The sequence below is a fragment of the Callithrix jacchus genome, chromosome X, assembly GCF_049354715.1.
Source record: "Callithrix jacchus isolate 240 chromosome X, calJac240_pri, whole genome shotgun sequence".
Lineage (NCBI taxonomy): Eukaryota > Metazoa > Chordata > Mammalia > Primates > Cebidae > Callithrix > Callithrix jacchus.
The window spans coordinates 129,314,611-129,340,058 of NC_133524.1; the positions used below are offsets into that span (position 1 = coordinate 129,314,611).

General features: G+C 38.7%; 1 protein-coding gene across 2 annotated transcripts in view; it reads right to left on the reverse strand.

Annotated features, from left to right (window-relative positions):
- Window positions 1-25,448, reverse strand: part of GPC3 (glypican 3) — a 465,274-nt gene that overhangs the window by 205,833 nt on the left and 233,993 nt on the right. For both annotated transcript variants that reach the window (XM_008989909.5, XM_002763282.7), the window contains exon 3: window positions 18,300-18,994. In XM_008989909.5, coding sequence (XP_008988157.2) covers window positions 18,300-18,994 — 695 coding nt within the window. The remainder of the gene's footprint in view (window positions 1-18,299; window positions 18,995-25,448) is intronic.

Genomic DNA, 25,448 nt, shown 5'->3' on the forward strand with positions numbered 1-25,448 from the left:
GGTGAAACCCCGTCTCTACTAAAAATACAAAAAATTAGCTGGGCATGGTGGCGTGTGCCTGTAATCCCAGCTACTCAGGAGGCTGAGGCAGGAGAATTGCCTGAACCCAGGAGGCGGAGTTTGTGGTGAGCCGAGATCGCGCCATTGCACTCCAGCCTGGGTAACAAGAACGAAACTCCGTCTCAAAAAAAAAAAAATAAATAAATAAAAAAATAAATAAATAAATAAATATATATATATTTTTTATTATATATATATAAATTGAACTTCATTGAAATTATATTTTTTGAGTTTAAAAGACATTATCAGGAAAGTGAAAAGACATCCCAGAGTATAGGAGAAAATAATTATAGACTGGGCCCAGTGGCTCATGCCTGTAATCCCAACACTTTGGGAGGCCAAGGCAGGTGGATGGCTTGAGCCCATGAGTTTCAAGACCAGCCTGGGCAACATGGCGAAACCTCATCTCTACAAAAAATACAAAAATTAGACTGCTGTGGCCGTGCGTGCTTGTAGTCCCAGCTACTTTGGAAGCTGAGATGGGAGGAATACTTGAGCCCAGGAGGTTGAAGCTGCAGTGAGATGTGATCACACCACTGCATTCTAGCCTGCATGACAGAGTGAGACCCTGTTTCAAAAAAAGAAAAGTAAATCATACATGTGATAAGGGTCTAGTATCCAGAATAGGTAAATAATCCTTACAATTGAATAATGAAATGATAGATAGCCCAGTTTAAAAACTAAGGTTTCAATAGAACTTTTACCAAAAAAAGATCTGGCCAATAAGCACATGAAAGTCACTCAACATCATTAATTATAAGGGAAATTCAAATTAAAACCACAATGAGAGATACCACTTAAAATCCACTATGAAGGGCTGTAATAGAAAAAGGTAGATAATAATAATTGCTGGTGTGGATGTAGAGAAATCAGAACCCTCACATTGTTGGTGGGAAAGAAAAATAGCTCTGCTTCATTGGAAAACAGTTTGGTAGTTCTTCAAAAGGTAAATATAGAGTTACCACATGACCCACAATTCTACTGCTAGGCAAATTCTCGAGAGAGATGAAATATCCACACAAAGATTTGTGCACAAATGTTCATAGCAACACTATTAATAATAACCAAGAAGTGGAAAAAACCCCAAGTGTCCATCAATTGATAATAGACAAAATGTGGTGTATACATACAATGGAATATTATCCATCCATAAAAAGTAATGTAGTGATCCGTGCTACGATGTGAATGAACCTTGAAAACATTATGCTAACTGAAAGGCAGATGCAAAAGGCCATATATTTCATGACTCCATTTATGTGAAATGTTCAGAACCAACTAATCTATAGAGACAGAAAACAGATTAGTGTTCTACAGCTGTGGAGGACAGGGGTTGGGGAGTAATAGGGGAATAATAGCTAACTGGTACTGAGTTCCTTTTGGGGTGACAAAAATCTTCTAATACTGATTGTGGTAATGGTTGCACAACTCCATGAATATACTAAAAAACCAATGAATTGCACATTTGAAATACTTGAATTAATGGACTGTATTCTATGTAAATTATATCTCAATAAAACTGTTTTAAAAAAAGAAGTAATAAGGTATAATTTACCACTAATGCAATGGGAATGATGATTTGGACTTGAAATTAAATTAATATAAAAGTAAAAGACACTCCAGGCAAAGAAATATTATTTAAACTAAAAAGAGATGAACTATCTAGCCATGAAAAGACATGGAGGAAACTTAAAAGCATATTACTAAGTAAAAGAAGCCAATGTGAAAATTGTATAATTCCAACTATGTGACATTCTGGGAAAAGACAATAAAGAGGTCGGTGGTTATCAGAGATGAGTGGAGAGAGAGGGATGAACAGGTGGAGCACAGAACATTTTTATAACAGTGAAGCAAGTCTGCATGATATTAGAATGATAGATACATGCCATTATACATTTGTCAAAGCCCAAAGAATGTACCACACCAAGAGTAAAACCTAATGTAAATGACAGGCTTTGGGTGATAATGATGTATCAACAGAGGTCCATCCATTGTAACAAATGTACCACTCTGGTGAGGGTTGTTGCTGGTGAGGGAGGCTGTGTGTGTGGAGGAGGTAGGAGGTATAAAGGAACACTGCAATTTCTGCTCAATTTTGCTATGAACCTAAAGCACTGTGAAAAATAAATTCTATTAGCAAACAAACAAAAAAGAAGCCCCAAAATAAATAAAAGAGTACTCTTTCTTACACTTCTAATTTTGTAAGTGGAGATCCACATTCTCTATGCTCTCAAGGCTCCTCACTCTCCCAAGGATGAACTCCACACCCCTTTAGCTTAATTCCTTGATTTAAGAGAAAAAGTAAATACCTATATGTGTAAGATGATGTATACTAGGGGATGAAGAGAGAATAGTAGTTTTACATACTAAAACTGCTGTTAGATTTATGAAAATGGCAAGACATAAAGGTTTTCTATATTTTTAAAATCTAGAATTTGTGACATTTGTATTGTGCCAGCATGAGTGGGCAAATGATTATATTAAGTAAATACTGCAGAAGACATATATCTGGAAAAAATCATTTCCAAAATGATCTGATTCACTTTTTGTTTTCTTGTGACAGGGTCTCGCTCTGTTGCCCAGGCTGGAGTGCAGTGGCGTGATCACGGTTCACTGCAGTCTTGACCTCCCAGGCTCAAGCAATCCTCCCATCTCAGGCTCCCAAGTAGCTGGGACCACCGGCATGTACCACCACACCGGCTAATCTTTGTTGTTGTTGTTATTCGTAGAGACAAGGTCTCACTATGTTGCTGCTGGTCTTGAACTCCCGGGCTCAAGGGATCCTCCTGCCTTGGCCTCCCAAAGTGCTGGGATTACAGGCATGAGCCATTGCACCAGGCCTCTCATTCAAATTTCATCTTCCTTGTACTCCTTTTAAACTCCCTTCACTCCCACTGTCATTGCTTTCTCCCTTTTCTTCCATCAAAGAAGCAGTGATAACCCAAATCCCAAGAATCAGAAAGGTAGTTGTAATTCATTATAAAAGAGGAAAGATTCTGAGTAGGCAGGATAGCTAAGAACAGAACAGAAAATTTAGGGATCCAATAAAAGGAAAATATGTAAAACAAGGGGATATCATTAAATTATCCCAAAGATTTGTAATAGACATCTATTAATTTTTATACCAAACCTAAATTTAATCATCATTTAACAGTGGTACCCAGCAAAAGCAATTTAGCATTATACTGCACAATTCACACTCCAAAACAAAGGAGCCATAAACACAGCTTGAGCCTTCCCTCTACTCCCAGCAATTTCAGCACTAAATCTGAGCAAAAGAAGATGAATGCTAAAAATCCCCATAGGGAATCCAGATATATCACACTGCCCTTTATTCATGAGTCTTCTGTGAAGACCACTGTGAGTAGTTACAAAACTTGTGTGTTCAACTTGGTCTGCTTGGCTGTGAATCAATCTACCTCAACATCTGGGGAAATGATTGATTCTCCTGGTTATTAGTGGCAAAGGTTGGACAAATAGAAGCAGAGGACTCTAGCCGTATGGGCTAGATAAACTCGTTTAGAGACACAGCAATTTCTGAATGCAGTGACTAGCAGGAACTTCAATAGGAAAGGATGAAATTGTTTTATTTATCATCATTAGTTACTGTTATTACTCTCTTACTGTGCCTAATTTACAAATTAAACTTTATCATAGGTATGTATGAATAGGGAAAAGAGCCACAGTACATTAGGGTTTGGAACCACCTGTGGTTTCAGCCAACCACTGGGGGTCATATCTCTCTGCGGATATGGGGGTATTAGTATATTTGTGTTGTCAGCTCCTGACACAGGGTCTTCGTCACTGGAGTGGGGTAAATATTTATCGATGGTGCTATTAATGAGAGTACCCCAAAAATGAGTGCCTCCATGTGAGAGAAGGGCTAGGAAAAAAAGGCTATATTGCCTCACAGCGGGTGAAATAGATCATGTTGCATGTCAGATTTTACAGTGCTGCCATATGCCAGGCATTGTTGCGAATTTTCATAGTAGTTCTGTGAGGGTGGTATTTTTATCCTCATTCTATAGTTGAGGCAACCAAGGCTCAGAGATTGTATAACATGCCGAGGTCACTAAGATAAAGAATGGCTGAACAGAAATTCACATTCTGGCCAGATGCAGTGGCTCACGCCTCTAATCCCAACACTTTGGGAGGCTGAGGTGGGAGGGTCACTTGAGCCTAGGAGTTCAAGACCAGCATAGACAACATAGTGAGACACTGTCTCTACTAAAAAAGAAATACAAAAACTAGCCAGGTGTGCTGGTGCACACCTCTAGTTTCAGCTATGGGGCGGGGCAGGGGGTGTGGTGGGAGGATCACTTGGGCCCAGGAAGAAAAGGATGCAGTGAGCCGAGATGGCACCACTGCATGCCAGCCTGGACAACAGAGTGAGACTTCGTCTCAATAAATTTAAAAAAAGAGAGAGAGAGAAATTCACATTGTGACTCCTGAAGCCTGTGTTCTTTTCATCGCATCACACAATCTTTTCTTCCTCTGCTCCTTGCAACGCCAGGCTGATCCATTCCTGTGCAGGGTATTGACTCAGCTTTCTATCTAGAAAACTTTGCTCTTAAAAATCTCTGTGGTACCATTAAAAATGAATTTTTGTTGTAATTTATTATTCCTGGTATTTCATGGAGTTTTCGGTCAATGCTAACCAGAGTTGAGACAATTCTGAATGGGGCCTTTCAGAGCACAGCAGTTTGAGTCATGCATTAATGGTTTTTAAATCAATGTATTACAGATTCAGGAGAAATGGTAGGGGAGGAGAAACAGACTTTAAAACTTGATAAACACAGATGTGTGAGGGAAATGTTTTCACCAGTGTGTATTCTTTCACTCTCTGTGATCTGGGGATTGTTAACATCCTTTTCAGACTGATGGAAATCTAACACGGATTCTATAGCTTCTCTCTGTCAAGTCTGATTATACCAATTTGTCACAATTATTGCTTTATTTTTAATCAAAGTAGGGACACTACTTTCGTTCCCTGCTTTTTTGTCTAGAATACTTTAGGTTTAGAAAACTTGTGAAGAAACCACTCAAAGATGATTTAAAGTGTTCACAATTTCTTAAAAATATGCTAGCAGGTTGCTACAGTCAAGAAACTCATCGATTTTGCATTAAGAATTGGTTAAGAGGAATGAGCAGTTGAGTAAATCAGCAACTTAGTTAACAGGGAACCCCTTCCATGTTTGGAAAAAGATCATTACTTTAAAGGATTTAAAGCAGAATAAGAAAGTCACAGAGCTTGACATTTCACCATTCTTCGCATTTCTGATCTGAAAAAGCTAAAACGTAGAAGCCCTATATCTTTTAAAGTATTTTTTCAAAAAGCTCATCAAGAATGAATTTTCTTTTTATAGAAAAAAAGGTAAATGAAATAGGCCCTGATTCTGGGGGAGTCCTGAGCTCCAAACAAATTTGGAAAATTTTAATTATTTCATTTAACCTTAGTCACGTCACTAGAGGCCTCATCTCTGAATAAATGTGGGGCCCTGATCCAATAGGATTAGTGTCTTCACAAGAAGTGATACCAGAGAGCTTATGCTCTCTCTCTCTGTCTCTCTCTATGTCCCTTCTTTCCCTATGGGGTCCACATGCACCAAGGGAAAATGATGTTAAGACATAATGATATGGCAGCCATCTGCAAGCCAAGCAGAAAGGCCTTACCAGAGACTGAATCTGCCAGAACCTTGATCTGGGACTTTTAACCCCCAGATCTGTGGGAAAATAAACTTCTGTTAAGCCAATAGAAAAGAAAAGAAAAGAAAAAAAAGAAAAGAAAAGAAAAGAAAAGAAAAGAAAACTTTAATTAGGATTAATTAATGCAAATATGGGGAAAAGCAGAGAAGAAAGCTAAGCCCATTGGAAGTTTCCATGCAATTCTCAAGGCCACGTGTAGAAAACAGGATGAATAGTAACTGAAAGAGTAGGCAAGAATGAAAGACCCTTGGTAACTTCTGGCTCCCCAAACGCCCTCATTACAGACAACTGAGTCAGCTTATATCCATCTGCAGACAAGGCAAGGCAATGCCCATATATTCTAAGACTGGGTCTGGCCCTGGGCAGGAGATGAATCTCAAAAGTTGCTGCAGTAGAGAGCAACTAGCTGAAGCTGCCTTGTTGCTGGCACCTGCTTCCAAGTCTCTCTGCCTGAGTTCTTTAACTAGGAAAATGGTAATAATGATAATCCCCTTCTCATTAGTATTGTAAACATTAAATGAGTTGATCCATGTTAAGAGCTTAGAATTGTGAGAGGAACATAGCAAGTGCTTAATAAATAATTACTCTCGTCACCATCATGATCATCTTCTTCATCGTATAGATTAAGGAACAGACACTAAGAAGTTGCTTTTTGCAGGCCATGTGCCAGTGGCAGCAGAAGGCAGAGATCCTATATCAAAATTCTGAATGAATGTTCTTTATATCTTACAATGTATAGCAGGTAATTTCATAAGGTCCCACATACACTTAAATATTTCTCCCTACAACTGCCTGAGATCTACCTTTTTTGATAATCCTTTTTAAGAGTTTTCTAGCGATCAATAATTTTGCTAATGAAATTTGCTTGTCATGAGAGGGAATGCATTACAGAACTGGTAGAAACAGAAATGGGTTTCCTGTGATGACTAAACCATAATCACACATCATTACTCTGAATAAAGTGCAAGGTTTGAATGAACAGAACAGAGCAAGGTACAAATTTGAAGCAGAAGGAAAAGGGATGGGGTTGGTATAGGCATTGGCCAGAGGTTGGAGACAGGCAGCTGGGAAAGAAGGGCAAAAGCTTTCCAAAAGAGTTCAGAGGAATTCCTTTGCAAACACTATGTGTTTAGGTTTCATCCATGAAACCAAGCCCGTAACTCAGATGTGATCATTCATTATTTTCTGGAAGCATAAGAGAAACCCGTACACAGAACTCAGTAATGTGTATCTGTTGCTGAGATGATTTCTATGCCAAATCAGTCTCCTTCAGCTCTACTGCATGAGATTTAATGATAAAAAATAATTAACAGCATGGGTTGAGTTTGAAAAAGAGGGGTCCATCTATTAACTATATGAAAATACCAAGAATGTCTTTAAAAAATCATGTACTGTGTATAAAATTTTTTCTTTGGAAAAAAAGATAGGACATTAACTTTGAGCAGCACTTGGGCTGCATATTTTATGAGGTTTATTTGTACTGCATATCTTTGATGGGCTCTATTTGTGGCTGAAAGTACAAACACACTGATTACAATCACTCTTCCCTACATTTAGGAAGAAAATTAATTATCTACAAAAAGCAGAAAGGCTTAGACTCTCAGTCAGTAAATGATAATAGACAGCACCCAAATATAATGACTCTGCTTCCCACTTTATCTGTTTTAGGCATTCTGAGTGGAATGAAAAGGGAAAAATTAATTCACTTTCTGAATATTCTTCAGAAAGAATTTGAATTGAGTAATAAGGAGGCAGCGACAACTCTCCCTTCACCCCCACATATGAAATAAGAAAGCAGCCTTGCCAGATTACGTACTTCCTGAAGGGATATTTTAGAAGGACATTGAGAAATCTGTCATTTCCCCAAAACAAAGGCTATTTGTTTTATCCCATTAACATTCCCCCCAACAAGGAAGGGAAAGTTATACCGTAAGACCTAGAACAGTGCTCAACACTCAGCACCCAGAAAATCATGGCTGCCGGTAATGATGAAATTTGTATTTTATCTTCCAAAGGCTCCAACATGCTGAAAGACATCTGCTCAGAATTCCCTTATCTTGGCCTTTTGTAAAATTCTTTATTACAGCAAGTATTAAAATTCCCCCTCTCTTGAGGAAATTACTATATGACACTCCAACTTCATTAAAAAATGCTTCTGTGATGTTCAAATATGTTTTCCCTTTTCAAGGTGGGGGCAGGAGGATTTGTCATTTTTTTCTCTTCCTTATAATTTTCTTTTTTTTAAATTATACTTTAAGATCTGGGATACATGTGCAGAACATGCAGTTTTGTTACATAGGTATACATGTGCTATGATGGTTTGCTGCACCCATCAACCTGTCATCTACATTGGGTATTTCTCCTAATGCTATCCCTCCCCTAGCCCCCTACCTCCCATCCCCACAATAGGCCATGGTGTGTGATATTCCCCTCCCTGTGTCCATGTGTTCTCATTGTTCAACTCCCACTTATGAATGAAAACATATGGTGTTTGGTCCTTTTAAGAAACAGTCAAATTAGAAAGTGTTTTTCTGCCAGATACCTGAGCAAGATAGTAAAATACATAGGCATAAGAGGTCAGTGAGCCAAGGTTACTTGTAGTGCCATTGTGAGTGAATAATGTAGAACAACGCTTGCCAAGTGGAACCTTGTTCCAAGTAGGGGAAATTGAAACACAGGGAAATCACAGTGTATATGACTCTATGTTTTGTGCAACATTTCAGCTTTTCTAATGAAGGGAACAAGTATCCAGGGGCTTTTCTGCCCCCACAAGGTAGGAGGCTACTTTCATTGTACTCTGATTCCCTAGCCACTCGACATCTTTTTAAAAAGGCATGTGGTTATTGTAGCCTTGTAGTATCGTTTGAAGTCAGGTAGTGTGATGCCAAAACAGATACACAGACCAATGGAACAGAACAGAGGCCTGAGAAATAATGCCACACATCTACAACCATCTGATCTTCGACAAACTTCACAAAAACAAGCAATGAGAAAGGATTCCCTATTTAATAAATTGCGTTGGGAAAACTGGCTAGCCATATGCAGAAAACTAAAACTGGACCCCTTTTACACCTTAACTCAAGATGGATTAAAGACTTAAATATAAAATCTAAAACCATTAAAAAAAAAACCCTAGAAGAAAACCTAGGCAATACCATTCAGGACATAGGCATGGGCAAAGACTTCACTAAAACACCAAAGGCAATGGCAACAAAAGCCAAAATTGACAAATGAGATCTAATTAAAGAGCTTCTGCACAGTAAAAGAAACTATCATCAGACTGAACAGGCAACTTACAGAATGGGAGAACATTTTTGCAATCTACCATCTGACCAAGGGATAATATCCAGAATCTACAACGAACTTAAACCCATCTGACAAAGGGCTAATACCAGAATCTACAAGGAACTTAAACAAATTTACAGGAAAAAAACAAACTACCCCTTCAAAAAGTAGGCAAAGGATATGAACAGACACTTCTCAAAAGAAGACATTTATGTGGCCAACAAACATGCAAAAATGCTCATCATCACTGGTCATTAGAGAAATGCAAATCAAAACCACAATCAGATACCATCTCACGCCAGTTAGAATGGCAATCATTAAAAAGTCAGGGAACAACAGAGGCTGGTGAGGGTGTGGAGAAATAGGAATGCCTTTACACTGTTGGTGGGAGTGTAAATTCGTTCAACCATCGTGGAAGACAGTGTGGCAATGTCCCAAGGATCTAGAAGCAGAAATACTATTTGACCCAGCAATCTCATTACTGGGTATATACCCAGAGGGCTATAAATCATTCTACTATAAAGACACATGTACACGAATGTTTATTGCAGCACTGTTCACAATAGCAAAGACTTGGAACCAACCCAAATGCCCATCAATGATAGACTGGACAAGGAAAATGTGGCACACATATACCATGGAATACCATGCAGCTTTAAAAAGGATGAGTTAATGTCCTCTGCAGGGACATGGATAAAGCTAGAAACCATCATTCTCAGCAAACTGACACAGGAACAGAAAACCAAACACCGCATGTTCTCACTCATAAGTGGGAATTGAACAATAAAAGCACATGGACACAGGGAGGGGGACATCACACACCGGGGCCTGTCAGGAGAGGGAGGCTAGGGAAGGGATAGCATTAGAAACACCTAATGTAGGTGACATTTTGATGGGTGCAGCAAGCCACCATGACATGTGTATACCTTTGTAACAAACCTGCATGTTCTGCACATGTATCCAAGAACTTAAAAGTATATATATATATATATTTTTTTTTTAAAGGCATTGTGGGCTCCCTCACTGTTGTCTCGGGAGCACAGGGGTACTCAGAATATCAGATCATGGTGACATCTTCCTGGACTTCCGCCTACTTGGGCAAATATCCCTGGCTTTCTAACCTTTCTGAATATACTCTGAGGACGAATCCGTCCTCTCCGTCACTGCTTCAGGTGTGGGTAAGTATCTGCTTACTACTCTGTGGTTATCACAATGCTTCACCCTAGAAGTGCAATAAAAGAGAAAACTTAATTCAGCCAAGTCACTTAGCAACACAAAACTCCCAACCCTATAGCCTGAACAGAGCAGGAAAGAAATGACAGCTTAGAGACAGAAAGAGAGCAATGGAGTAGCTGGAGGCCCAGAGTAGCAGAGATTACTGCTAATGAGAAGCAACGAACAGGTGCCCCTTTGAAACTTTCCTTTTAAAGTATTCTCTGAAGAGCTGAGAAAACTGCCACTGTTCTCAGTATTTGGATGTGGCTTCTGCTACCCTCCAACAGGTGGCACACGGGCCTGCTTTTTGGCCATTCAGTCAGGGTTGAGCTAATTGTCTTTTACTAACTTCTAATTTCCTTGCCAGATCCTCCCAAAGCATTGAGAACTTGAAAAGTTCTTGTAGCCATCCAAGGGTGGGGGACCACGTGTTGGAAGACAATTCGCCGTGGATCTCTTGTTCTTGGCATGTCTCAGGAACAGACAAACTGACTACCCTTTGTTCCAGATTATCCTTTTTAAGCATCTTTGTATAGTGAACAGCCTTTGAAGACAGAAATACTATTTCCCTTTAGAGTAAAGAGCAGGTGGGCTTACCATCTACTATAAAGATTTGAGTTTCCTAAGTTTAAAGTTTCTCTCCTATAATGCAACTCACTAAGTGTACAGGAGTCATTCAGTTCTCTTTGCTTTCCCTTGTGGGATTTGGGACTCAGGCATCTGGCACAAATGCTCATACTCTGGGTGCTGCTATTGCTGTAAGCAATAAACTGTCCTTCATCTCTGACACAGGGTTCTCATACCATTAACTAACATTGATGGCACTGCAGCAGGCTAACTTGTTTGCTTGAAATCAGGGTAAAAATCTCAGACCTTTCACAGCTCTTGAGGATGTGTTCCTGCCACATCAGTCCACTGACCACAGAAAGGATGTAAATTTTCTCTTTAAAAATTCAGAACATATAAGCAACTGGCAATCATGCCAAGGTAAAGGCAAGCAATTCTAGATGTATGAAGAACCTATCTAATTTCTTAATATGACCTATAATGTATATATAATTTCAGGATGAAACAGTAAAAAAAGCTCCCCTTATGTAACCACTTTTTGAAACTTACCATGAAGTAAACATTTATTGCCTAAAACATGGTACCAATTTTTTCAATTGTGTTCTTGCAATAAATAAGTAATCTGTGTTTTAAAACTGTCACTGACGCTATTTTGATTGCAAATGAAAAACTGATGGCAGCCTGTAAACAGTTTTTGTCTTTCCGGAAATAAACTTCATGGAAGTAACTCTGCTTACCATGGTTCTAGATGCTGACTTGCAGACACGAATTAGGTAGTAAGCCATTTGCTTGTTTGTATCACTTTCAAATTACTTGGTACTGAAAACAGCTTGTATGAATTCAGACATGGTATCTCTATCTGAAACCGAAAAATGAAAGTCCAAAGTGATAGCATGAGGAGAAAAACACTGACATTCTGACACCTGAGAAATAACCTCAGCCTTCAAACGCGGAGAGGAAGGTAAGGCTAATCTTGGAAATTCTTATGAGTTACAGTCACTCACATAGACAGCAAAATATAAGAGTGTGATGGAATTAATTATTATTGAGGATCAACAGAGAATCTTCCCCAGAGCTTCCCAGCACACAAAAATAAATACTGACTTCTTCAGAAATCCTAGCAAAGGAAATGGATGTATTTGGAAATGTTAGGTTCTCAGTAGGCAATGTTACTATTATTAAATACTAAGGACACTCCATGCTGGAGATCTGATGCTCTTCTAATGTCCAGAATCAAAGGCAGATGCATTAAAAACTATCTGTTGGTCCAATCAGCAGATTTCCAACTTTGCAAGTGGAAGAGAACTTCTTTCTCACTACCGGCACTGCTCACATAGATAGATTCTAGACCAAGTCATCTGACTGTGTGACTGGACTTTCCATCAACTAACACATTCTTTCTTCTCCTTGAAACTACTTTGTTCCTTTAAGTGTTATGAAGATGAAAAAATCTCATACCTTTTAGTATTTCATTGGGAAATACTAGAGCAAAAGTCTCCAAGGAGGGAGAATGAATTTAAAAACTGTGCAGCTGGAAAAACAGTAGGGAGTAATACAGGATATTAAATAATATAATAAAAACCTACTATGTGTTTGGGGAATAAAGATTCTGCTGAAGAGAATGGAACTATTTGAGAGAGCAATATAGAGTAATGGTTAAGAGCATGAGCTTTGAAGTCAGACAGATTCAGCTTTGAATACTAGTTCTGCCACCTGCTAGCCAAGTGACCCCTGAGAGCAACACAACAGAGCCACATGCATCCTTCCAGCTACTCCTTCTGGTCCCCAGTGGCCATCATGGTGCTTTCACTATTAGATGTTCAGTAAATGCTTCCTGCAATGAACCCTGTTTCAGGTAGTGCTAAAGTGAATATCACAACAGAAAACAGAAAGGAATACATAATGGTGGTAGAAAAGGCTGCAATTCTACACAATATTCAGGGAAGCATAGAAAAAGCCAAGGTAATGAAACTGTGCGAAAGGAAGCACTAACTCTGCGAAATGCTGAGATGAAGCAATAAAGTATGTATGTGCATCCAAGTAGAGAAATACAAGTGCAAACAGCCATGTGAGCAGTTACTTCGGGGATTAAAGGAAGTAAACAAAATTACAGAAAGTTTTGGGAAAGTTTCTGGGAGAGGGATAAACATCCAACATGCTAATTGTTAATCATTTAGTAAATGGATGAATTATACATGAAATGGGCAATGGCTATGCATATAGTCCACACATCGGTATATGGTAACAGCAATCAAAATGGTTTTCAGGATAAAAACAGTTGTATTTTAAAAAGAAGCTGTGGCATTCAGCAGTTTCAGTGTAACAATACTGAAAATATATGTATTGCAAAATAGTACATATTTGTAGTTGCTTTAAGGTATAAGATGTGGAATTCAATAATGTACTGATAAATTTAACAGTGATACTTTCACCCGAATACTATTAAAGAGCTATTCAATTCTCACTTGGGGCCAAGATATTTATCCTAGTTTGTATAGATATTTATCTCAGTTTGCAAAATGGATTTATTTATAGTCTCATCATTAATACTTTCTTGGACTTTTCAGCACAAATCTTCTCTTTCTCCCTCCCTCCCTCTCCCCTCCACACATATATTCAAACACATATATTTTCACACAATTACTATTTTTATTTACTTAATTAGACTAAAATAACATTAAGAGATTTGGGCACCTAAAAATAAGTTTAAGAAAAACTCATTTTTCATTTGGCACTTAGATCACTGTAGTAAGAAAGAGTACTGGACTGGGACTTAGTTAGTACTTGCCGTGTTCCTGAAAACCTAACATTGCATTTAATCCCCGTATCTGGACCGTATTTTATAGATGAAGAATTCAGTGTCCTAACTTTGCCACGAATAGCCTGTGGAACTTAGGCCATTCACTCCCAACCTCTGGGGCTTATTGTCTTTATCTTCCAAACTAGGTGGCTGGATTTGCTCCCAAGGGAGCATCAGAATCAACTGGGACACTTTTTAAATAAAAAATCATCTGGGCACAGTGGTTCATGCCTGTAATCCTAACACTTTGGGAGGCTGAGGCAGGTGGATTGCTTGACACCAGGAGTTCGAGACCAGCTTGGCCAACATAGCAAAACCACCTCTACCAAAAATACAAAAAATTAGTCAGATGTCATGGCACGAGCCTGTAATCCTAGCTACTCAGAAGACTGAGGCATGAGAATAGCTTGGGCCTGGGAGGCGGAGGTTGCAGTGAGCCAAGATCGCACCACTGCACTCCAGCCTGGATGACAGAGTGAGACCTTGTCTCAAAAAAAAAATCATCTGACCTCTTCACACACCTTTTGTATTAGAAACTCTGCAGGGGTGGACTCCAGGAATGTGTCTTACAAGTAACCCAGGTGATTGTGATGATGAGCCGAGTTTGAGAACAGGATCCTTCACCACCTCCAGTGGTGCTGCCAGCGACAACACCCCAGTACTTGCCTACCTGCCTTCACTTGGTAGTCCAAAGTATTGAGAACTATCCGAAAGTAAACTAAAGCACCAACCAGCCACACTTAAAAAACTGAACAGTTCCACACTCACTTAGAAGACCGAAACAACTTTCATAATCTAGGTGGATGACAGCCACACAAACAACCAGGCAAAGTCTCTGTGCGACAGACCTCATGGCATGGCTTAAAGCCCGCTTGAAAGGTTATCCCAACAGAGCTCAGGAATAGAATATTTTTAAAGAAGTCTCTCACCACAACTGAACCTCAAGCAGGACTGACTGGCAGGGTTTTACATTTTATCGCAACAGGAAGGTGAGGGGGCTACTGGAGAATCTCATTAATGCTTTAGTTTTAAACCAGCTTTTGCTTTGGGGCTTCCGTGGGTTTGTTAATGTGAATAGAGCTCTGCAGCTCCCACTTCCCCTAGCCTTCATAAATGCCCAGTCCCTTTCTGACCCGTAGTGAGTATGGGCTGGATCACAGCTGGCCAGTGATTTCCCCCACCCCCATCATTTGGTACATATTACTTAGAGTTGGTGATCATAAAACATGAACAAGGAAGAGTTTACATATGTTTTCTGGTTTAGTTCAGGCATTCCCTGGGGATGGCAGACTTCACGCTCTCATAACCAGCTGGGAGCTGGGAGCAATCAGGCACTTAATGGCCAAAACAGAAAGGGCTTGCATCACTGAGCACCTCCTGACAGCCAAAGCCTTTCTTCCTGAATGATAATGACATGAAATGCACTCCTCCTGCACGCATGTGCATGTGCACGTGCAGACACACAGGTGTGTGCATGTACCTAAAATGTAGCCGGTTTGACAGCCAGAAATAGCTATCCAATTTAGGTTCGCTACGTGTTTGCAAAATCCTAATGGAGCTCTTAGAGTAAAACTCTAGGAGGGTCTAATGGGGGCAGAATGGTATGATGGAAAAAGTATTAGACTGTAGCAGCAAAAGACCCTGCATTCTACTTCTGGGTCCTCCATTAACTGTATAACTTTGGGTAAGCCTCCCTGAACTTTATTTCTTCCTTTGCAAATCAATGGGATTGGACTAACTAATCTCCCACAGCCCTTTCAACATTCACATCATGGTGAAATGTTCCCGATGGTGAAATGTATTCAGTTGCATGTCTGTCTATCAATTAGACTGTGACCTTTTCAAGACTTAAGAACTATGTCTTGGGTAGTTTTGAATATCCAGCACCTAGCAAAGTGCCATACACAAAGCAGATGTTTAATAAATGTTTCCTAAATGAACCTTCATGTCTAGTGCCTGATCAAAACAGTGCACTTAATTCTTTATAAGCTTCTTGCCTTATTTTTTCATGTGTTTAAAAGCATCACATGGCCAGGCACAGTGGCTCATGCCTATAATCCCAGAACTTTGGGAGGCCTAGGTGGGTGGATCACCTGAGGTCAGAAGTTTGAGACCAGCCTGGCCAATGTGGTGAAATCCTGTCTATACGAAAAATACAAAATTAGTTAGGCATGGTAGCACGTGGCTCCTCCTGAGGGAGGAGAATCACTTAGAATTGGGAGGTGGAGGTTGCAGTGAGTCGAGATCATGCCACTGCACTCCAGCCTAGGCGCCAGAGCGAGACTTGGTCTCAAAAATAAGTAAGTAAGTAAGTAAATAAATAAATAAATGCACCACAGGAAGATACTTTTTTTCAAGATCAATTGTGTTGCTGTGACACGGCCAATATCAGAGACAACCTTTAAACACTCCTACACCCTGTCTTTTATGTTGTCTCTTTATTTTCCTCTTACTGAAAGCATTTCTATGCCCCTGGCATGCTTTCTTCGTTTGTTACACACAGTGGGCCTTCAATCAGTATTAGGTGAATGAACATATGAATGCATTTACTTTTACTAGTTTTGTAAAATTTACTTTTGCCGAAGGCCCCAGAATCTGGCCTCAAATTGTGAAGCAGTCAAGGGAATAATTAGCCACTGAAGAACACTGTAATTAGATAGGACATTTTTGTTCATTTTACTATAAAATATTTTTCCAGGAAATGTGTTTTAAATGACTAACATTGTGAATGGGGCAATTACAGCAACTCCATAAGTAGCCATGCTGAGGGCTACATCATTTTTGTCCTCCTTCCTAGCTTAATTCACCAAAGAAACCAATTACTCCTAGAGTTTAAAGACATGCTGAAATAGCCTAATCCACCCTCCACATTTTGGATAAGCAACAGTTCAGAGTGCACAGCAGTTGCACTGTACAGATGCTAAGGGTGTGGGTCAACTAAGTGAACCAAGTCTGGGTTTGAATCCCAGCTCCTCCAACTTAACTAGCTTTGAGGAAGAAATAAGACTTAGTGTTTGATAGATCAGTAGGGTGACTATAATGTATAGTAATCTACCACATATTTCTTTCTCTCTCTCTCTCTTTTTTTTTTTTTGAGACAGGGTCTCACTCTTTCACCCAGGCTGGGGTACAGTGGCATGATCATGGCTCACTGCAGCATTGATCTCCTGAGACCAAGTGATCCTTCCGCTTCAGTCTCCCCAGTAGCACAGCACCATGCCTGGATATTTTTTGTATTTTTTTTTTTGTAGAAATGGGATCTTTGTGTTGCCCAGACTGGTCTTGAACTCCCAGCCTCAAATGATCCTCCTGCCTCGGCCTCCCAAAGTGTTGGGATTACATGTGTAAGCCATAGCACCCAGCTGTGTATATTTCAAAGTAGCTAGAAAAGAAGAATTTGAATGTTTCTAGCATAAAGACAAATATTTAGGTGATGGATATCCCAATTATATTGATTTGACCTTTACAAATTATATGAATGTATTAAACTACCACATGTCCCTTGAAAATATGTACATCTATTGTGTATCCATAAAAAGCAATTAGCATAAATAGAATATTTCTAAAACAGAAAAACAAAACAAAACAAAACCCAGCTTCTAGGTTTATTAGGACTGATTTCATGGGTTACTGTGAAATAATACTATGTAAACTGGCCAGCATAGCACTTGAGGTGTAGTGGAAGCTCAACAATAGTAGTGTAATAGACTATTCTGCCACCTCCTCCTACAAAGCTGGCAGCATTCAGGAATCAGATATTACCTTAGGGGAACTGACTGGTAGCTCTTGGCTATATGTTCTGCTATACATTGGATGTGGTTATCTCCCGTGGTTCCATTACTAACAATATCTGACTGAAACCAAGCAAACTACTGCCTCACTTACAGAATTTCCCTTCCTCCATTGCGAATTTCATCAGGCTTAGGCTGATATAATCAACGCTATAAACAAAACCATTGGAGAACATGGATGTTTCCCTTGCTTATGTGCTTGTGAAGTTTAGTGAACTCTAGCTGGATCTTTTGTGTTTAAAGTCACCATGCAAAATGCTAATGTGATATACATGATTGAAAATGTCAAGAGGAAATCAGAATCAGAGAAATTGGTGATAACCAAATGAAAGGGAGACCTGGTCAATTTCTGAAGCATGGCTCTTCCACTAACTATAGGTGGGCGCTGTTTGGCAAGGTGCAATTTCACCAGGCTTCAGTTTCCTCATTTATAAAATGAAGATAACAGCTCCCACTTCATAGGCTTGTCATCTATTGTATATCAATAATGAGGATTATGATAACTGACAATAATGCTAATAATAACCAACATTTATTGAAGACACCACATACCAGACACATGCTAAGTGCTTTATCAAACATCATTCCCTATGAAGAAGATATTCTTTTTATTTCTATTTCATGAATCAGAAAAATGAACTAATAAAGATAAAATGACTTCCCAACATCCCACAGTAAGGAAATGGGTGGAGCCAGGTTTTATGATTCCATACTCTGTGATCTTAATATGCTGCCTAACTCTGTGAGGTCATTCAGTCCATGGTCATCCCTTCCCTCCCCTTCCAATTTTGTTCTCATTTCTCTCCATCAGCACCTGCTATTGACTACCTCACCCCAATAAGGCTCAAATCCTCTGAAAACTATAGACTGGTACTCACAGTGGTAGTCAGCTTTCCTGCATTCTTCTGGACATACTGGATGGAATCGTGGATTGTTGAAAAGAGACCAAGCAGTATGTTTTCCATGTCATAGATTCTGTACATGCCATTCACAAGTTCTTCAAGAGACAGAATGTATTCTCTCCAGTACTTGTCAATCTCCACCACACCTGCCATACAGCCTTGCATGACCACATTGCAGTAACCGCCACAAGGTTTAACCATCATCAGTCCCTGGCAGTAAGAGCAGTACCACATTCTGGTGAGCATTCGGCCACAGTCCTTACTGAACTTCAGGTGATCGGTTGTGTTGATCACTTCAATTCCAAGATTTAGAGCCTGAAGGAAGATCCTAGTGACTTGCAGTGACTTGGAAACCTGGGTCATAATAAGCTTGGGGAAATTCCCAAATACTTTCAGGTCACGTCTTGCTCCTCGGAGGCACTCATTTATGTCCAAGGCCGAATCAGGCAGGCCTGGGTTCATTAGCTGGGTATAGATGACTGGAAACAAGCTGTCAAACAATTCATTGACCATGTCATCCACATTGATGTCAGAACCCAAGATGTAGAGAGACACATCTGTGAAAAATTCACCCACAAACTCAAAAGCTTGTGGAGTCAGGCTTGGGTAGTTGTTCTTGAACATGGCATTGGTGTAGTTCTTGGCATGGCGAACAACAATTTCAAAGGCCTCTGTAAAAAAAAAAGAGACATAAAAATGTGCACAAATTAAAACATGAAAATCCAGGGTGTAAATAAATTTGAGACTTCTCTGTTGCTGTGGTGATTAAAGTCCCATTTACCTTAAATAATTGACTTTTATTCATTTCTGATACTGCCTCTATTCTTGCAGTTGTTTGCTCCTATAAATCAATTTTCCTTTCTGAACATGAAGTCCAGATTCTGACGTGCACATAAATTCTTAAACACACAAATTATATTTCAAATGACAAAAGCCAAGATTCGGTTAACATTTCAGCCTTTCATGAAAATACTGATTAAAATTGGCTAAATGAGAAGTTATTTCTTTTTCTTACATTGATTGATTCAGTTAAAAAACTGTATTTTAGCACATTTCATTTTTAGACAGAGATAAATATTTGACAACAAACCATATATTGTATAAAAACTCACATAATAGTTTAAGCCTGTTTAGCCCTGGAGGGGAGGCAAGTTCCTAGCCAAGAATAAAAGCTATCACGAATTTAATCATTTTGGTAGATTTTCTCCTGATAACTTTAAAGGGAGCTTTCTGACAGATTGCCAGACCTGGAAATGGAATTTATCCAAGGCATTTGTATCTGGGTGGAAAAACAATCCATGTACTTATCTATCATTTGGTATTGAAAATAACACCTCTAGCATTTGCAAGCTGAACATCTGGAAGGATAACTACTAAGCTTCCTTGCTAAGTTCAGCTTCCACATGGCTTGGAAGCCTTATCTGGTCTACAGAGACCACAAATTCATGATTACATCTGCTGCCCCAACCCCTTGGCATAAAGCCCAATCAGTGTCATTGGTTTGAAAGAGAAAGTAGTAATGTCACCATCTCATTTCTCCAAACTGAAACATCCCAGACCCAAATTATTTCAAATAATCAGAGTTCTACATTGATATGAGGGAAGGAAAAACAACCAAAATAGGCTTTTGAAGAAATAAAACAGAGTTTAAAAACAAACAAAAATAGCCAAGTTTCCTGAGACACTTGCAATTAACTTAGTCCTTCCTTTCATTTCCTTCCAAAGTGCAAAGGTCCATGACAGATGCACTCTAAATGATGCCAGTTCATGAGCCTTGAAGAATCAAATTATTACCACTTTTAGACTACCAGAGAGATCATATTCCAGCAGTTCCTTGGGATCTCTTAGTCCAACATTTCAGTTATCTGTGGCAGAAGTACGCTCCAGGTTGCGCCACCATCTGCCTCAGACCCCTCCCAGGGTAGAACATGCTCCTTAGATTCTTCCTTTGTGCTTATGACATGCCCAGCAATGTTGAATAATTGCCAGTGTAATTCTATTGGGCTTCTAAGCCCACTTGAGAAAATAATAAGTTTAAGACAGAACTTAACTTCCTACAAAGGTTTTTGAGTGTATGTGTGTTGGCTGCAGGTCTGAGGGCAGGGAGAGTTACTTTACAGCTGTGTGTCCCTGGGGAAAAAATTCTGCCTATCCATTAAGTTATCGAAAGTTCATTTGTTTTGTTTGTTTGTTTGTTTGTTTGTTTAGAACATTAAGCAATTCCTAGAAAGTTGCTCTATCTTATAACAACTCTCTAAACTCCACATGCTACTTTAGTCTCAATTCCTGTTTTATAAAAGCTGTATGAGGCCAAGTGATTATCTAGCCCAATACAGAAGACCAGTCAATAAGTTCATTAAAATCATCAGAAATTTGGAGATTTGAAACTATTCATTCATTTTAATTTCAGCTAGCAATCACTTGTTATATATCAGGCTCTGTGCTAGCTGCTATAGGTACGTAAGTGCTGGGTAGATGAAGAGAAACGATAGCCCATCATTGTCTTAGAAATATTCACAAGCTATATGGTTTAGAGTTTACAAAACATTCTCAAGTATATTATAGCATCTACTTTTTACAACAATCTTTTAAGTTTTATATTACAAAATAGAGGCTCAGTAGAGTTAAAGCATTTTCCAGTGGTCACACAGGAAAGTAGAAGCAATCAACACAAACTATTGTCTTCCGTAACAGTTACGCTCTTGCTGCCCTCCGACTTACAACCAATACACATATTCTCAAAAATTTTGGCAGAAAGTAAACTTCTATTTTAAACTCATTATTTTCCCATTGGCTTCTCATCTTCAAATGGAAACGTACTAGGAGAAATTGCAACCCAAAGGCCAACAAGGCAGAGTCACACTTTCACCTTTGCCTTAGTGTAGAATGAAGAGAAGGGAAAAGATTGCTGTGGATATGCCACTCCTGTAGATCTCAATCATCCAAGCAACCCTAAAATGAACTCTATACAAGGCGAGTTTTATCTCAAGTATAGTGCATTCATTCTCTAATGTACAAGATTTATAACAGTGAGATTCCATAGACAGTACTGTCATAACCTTTTTCTTTAAAGTTTCTGTTACTAGCACTCCTAAATCGATAGAAAGAGAAAATGATAAAAGATCATGAACTCTTCTGCAGAAAGAATAATCACAATGCATACTGAAAGGGAAAGGGCTATGGGTTTACTTTGAACCTCAAGCTCATATGTACTCCCTGCTCCAACTTCTACCGCTTAGAATTCACTTAGCACATTTTTGGGCTTTGCCCAACCCACTTACTTCTGTATCACAGGACAACAAACTAAATCATAACTGCTCAACTACAGGCTCCTGGGAGACTTATAGAAACCAACACTAGTTGAAAAGTGATGCTCAGCTTTTCTTGGAAACTTGAGGTCTCATGAAATGAAGTCAAGGGCTAGAATTACTGCAAAGACGTTCAGCTCATTGATTTTTTTTGGTCAGATAATAATGTAAACTTCAACTAGGGGAGGTTTTCCTCTGCCTCCTTCCTGGGAAGAAATCAAGCATTATATCTAGGAAAAATTTGAACAAACAGTGTAAAATCAGAGCTATCATGGACGTTTTGGCATTGAATAGAGCATATTCTAATTGTTTACAACATAAAGAGAAATAAATGGTACAGACAAGTAGATATAATAATTTTGGGTTAATACAGTCCTAATATAGCAAGGTTTCTAGATTTCTAGATGTCCCCATTATCATTCTGGTCACCACCCTTTGGACATGCTCCAGTGTTGTCAATGTCCTCCTTAAATTATGATGTTCAAAAAGGGATACAATTCTCCTGATGTGGTTTGATAGTGAAGTGTACAATCAGGCTATTACCTCCCTTTAAATGGTTCAATAACTTCTACTACCCCCCAGGACATATAACCTATCACTGCAGCAAAATGACTGTCCTTACTATTTGATACTGATGTCCCTGTATTCAGACACAGACAGGAAGAAACGTGTTTTTATGGGCCTTTTCAGTAGTAAGCTGGGTATTAAAAAAAAAAGGAGAGTATATATGTGCTTGGAAGAAGAGAGGAATAAATGAACCATGGAATCTCTTTCAAGTCCTTTAGGATAAGGCAGTCCTTATAGAAGCAGGTTATTTTTTTTTTCAAGGCAGTTTTTCCAGTACTGTAAGAAAGGGAAATACTTAAGAACTTTTTTACGTTCCTGGTATAAATGCCTCACAATGGGTTAGAATAAAAATGGTCCTTATTTTCAAGCTTAGGTACCTTAACAGAAACAAGAAAAGTAATACTTATAAAGTACCTGCAAGGTACATGCCAGGATCTGTGGTAAAATTGGTCATATCTGTCTTCTCATTCAACTTTAACATAACCATATGTGTTTGTAATTATTTTTATTTTACTGGCAAGGAAACAGGCTCCAAGAGGTTATGTGACTCAAAGAAGATAATACCTCTAGTTAAATGCTAAGTCATTCTAACCAAAGCACTTGGTAATACCAAAATGTGCTTCAGATTTGAAAACTGGATGCTGAGAGACTTCTGGGTTCAGCTCTAACATGTAAAAAGCCTAGAAGTTGTTGTGCCCATCCTCAACAATGAGAAAATAGCCAAAGAAACAGAATCAATGATTCTTCTCAGACTCATCTGAGAGTCGAGGTCAGGGCAAACTGCAACCCTGAAATCTGAGGAGACATGCAAATACAGAGAATCACATCTGAGATTAATTTGCCCAGAGCAGAAGCCGCTGAAGCCACAAACTCATAGGAATACTTAGATAATTTTAACAAATTGCTAGAGGCTGAATGTGGACTAGCTCTAAACTTATAAACTCCAGGGGCCCCAGACTTATGGATCCCCACACTTCTATGGGTTTTATATCTAAAAACCACACGAAGTTCTCACAGCAAAGATGCAAGAAAAATATCTTTGTTTTTCAGGCAGAGAAAGACAAAAAGTAGTAATTTTGAAATATATCATGAGCATTCTCCATTAAAAAAAATGCCAAATCTCCCAGGGGGACACAACTTTACCAAAGCCTGATATAACTGGAGGAAGGGCAATTATTAGGTTGGTGCAAAAACAACTGCGGTTTTTGTAATTAAAAGTAATAGAGAACTTCAGCCTCCTCTAATTTCCCTGTCATACCTAAGGGTAGAAAGAAACAAGCTAAGCTAAGATAAACTTCTGAAGGTCACACCCCAAGGACTTACACCCAATAATATACTGAGATTCATGATAAGATTACAGTCAACTTCCACTCCCCCTACACCTTACCACCACATCATTAGATCTAAAGTATGATAACAGCACATTACAACTGAGAGGGAAGCAAGACACAGACCTATTTAAGAAGGAGATTTTAGGGAAACACCAAAACAATAGGTGAGATAAACTAAAGCAAGGGCAATAGAGGAAACTAAACTCTCTGGCATCTACACCTACAGAAAACATTAACTAGCTCAGCTACTAGCCAGGTTAACATAAAATTTCACATTAAAGGTTTAATTATTTCAAATTTCTATTACTCAATATATTATGCCTGGTTTCTGACAAGGAATTACAAGCCATATTAAAAGATCAAAAAAACCTGACCTTTTTGTAAAAAACAAAACAAAACCTTTGGCGAGACAAAGCAATTATCATAACCACATTCAGATATGGCACAGATTTCAGAATTATCAAAGAGAGAATTTACAATAACTATGATAAATATAATAAGGGTACTAATGGAATTAAGAACATGCCATAAGATGGATAAATTAAAAACAGAGATGGAGACTCTAAGAAATTTCAAAAAATGCTAGTCAAAAGCATTGACAGGAAATAAAGCACGCCTTTCTTGGGCTCATCAGAATACCAGACACAAACAAAACAATCAGTGAGTTTGCAGACATGTCAATAGAAACTTCCCAAACTCAAATGGGGAGAGAGAAAAAGAATGAAAAAAAGAAAAAGAAAAACAGAAAATAATATCCACCAAGCCACAGTGGCTCACTCATGCCTACAATCCCATTACTTTGGGAGGCTGAGACCCGAGGGTCATTTGAGGTCAGGAGTTCAAGACCAGTCTGGGCAACATAGCAAAACCTCATATCTAAAAAATAAAAAATGAAGAGAATATTCAAGAGCTTTGAGAAAAATTCAAAAGGTATAAAATATGTTTAATTGCAATTCCAGAAAGAAAGAATGGAGCAGAAGACATATTTGAAAATATAGTGAAAAAAATTTTCCAAAGTTCATGATGTATACCGTCCACAGGTTTAAGAAGCTCAGAGAACAACAAGCAAGATAAATATCAGAATATCTACTCTCAGGCATACCATATTCAATCGGTAGAAAGAAAAATACAAAAAGAAAGTTTCAAAAGAAGCCAGAGAGAAAAACCCACCTTACTTATAAAGGAATAAGGATAACAATTATATCAAATATCTCAACAGAAATAATCCAAGCAAAAAGAGTAAAGTGAAATATTTAGCATGTTGAAAGAAAATGTCACCAATTTAGAATTCTCTATCCAGCAAATTTAACTTTCATATGTGAAGGAGAAATAAACATTTTCTCAAACAAAAATGGAGGAAATTTGTCCCCAGTAGACCTGCTTTGCAAGAAGTGTTAAAAGAAAGTTTTTCTGGCCAGGCATGGTGGCTCATGCCTGCAATTTCATCACTTTGGGAGGCTGAGATGGGTAGATTGCCTGAGGTCAGGAGTTCGAGACCAGCCTGGCTAACATGGTGAAACCTTGTCTCTACTAAAAGTACAAAAATTAGCCAGGTGTGGTGGTGTGTGCCTGTAATCTCAGCTATTAGGGAAGCTGAGGCAGGAGAATCACTTGAACCCAGAAGGCGAAGGCCTGCAGTAAGCCGATATTATGGCACTGTACTCCAGCCTGGGCAACAGAGTGAGACTCCATCACAAAAAATAAAAACAATTAAAAAAAAAGTTTTTCAGGAAAATCATATAAGTCAAGAAATTGTATCAACATAAAGAAAGAAAGAGTGTTAAGGAAGGAATAAATGAAGTTAAAATGAAGTATTTTCTTTGTCTTAATTGATCTAATAGATAAGTGTTTGGTCAAAGTAATAATTGCATCAATGTATTTGTAATTATAGCATATGAATAAATGAAATGAATGACAGC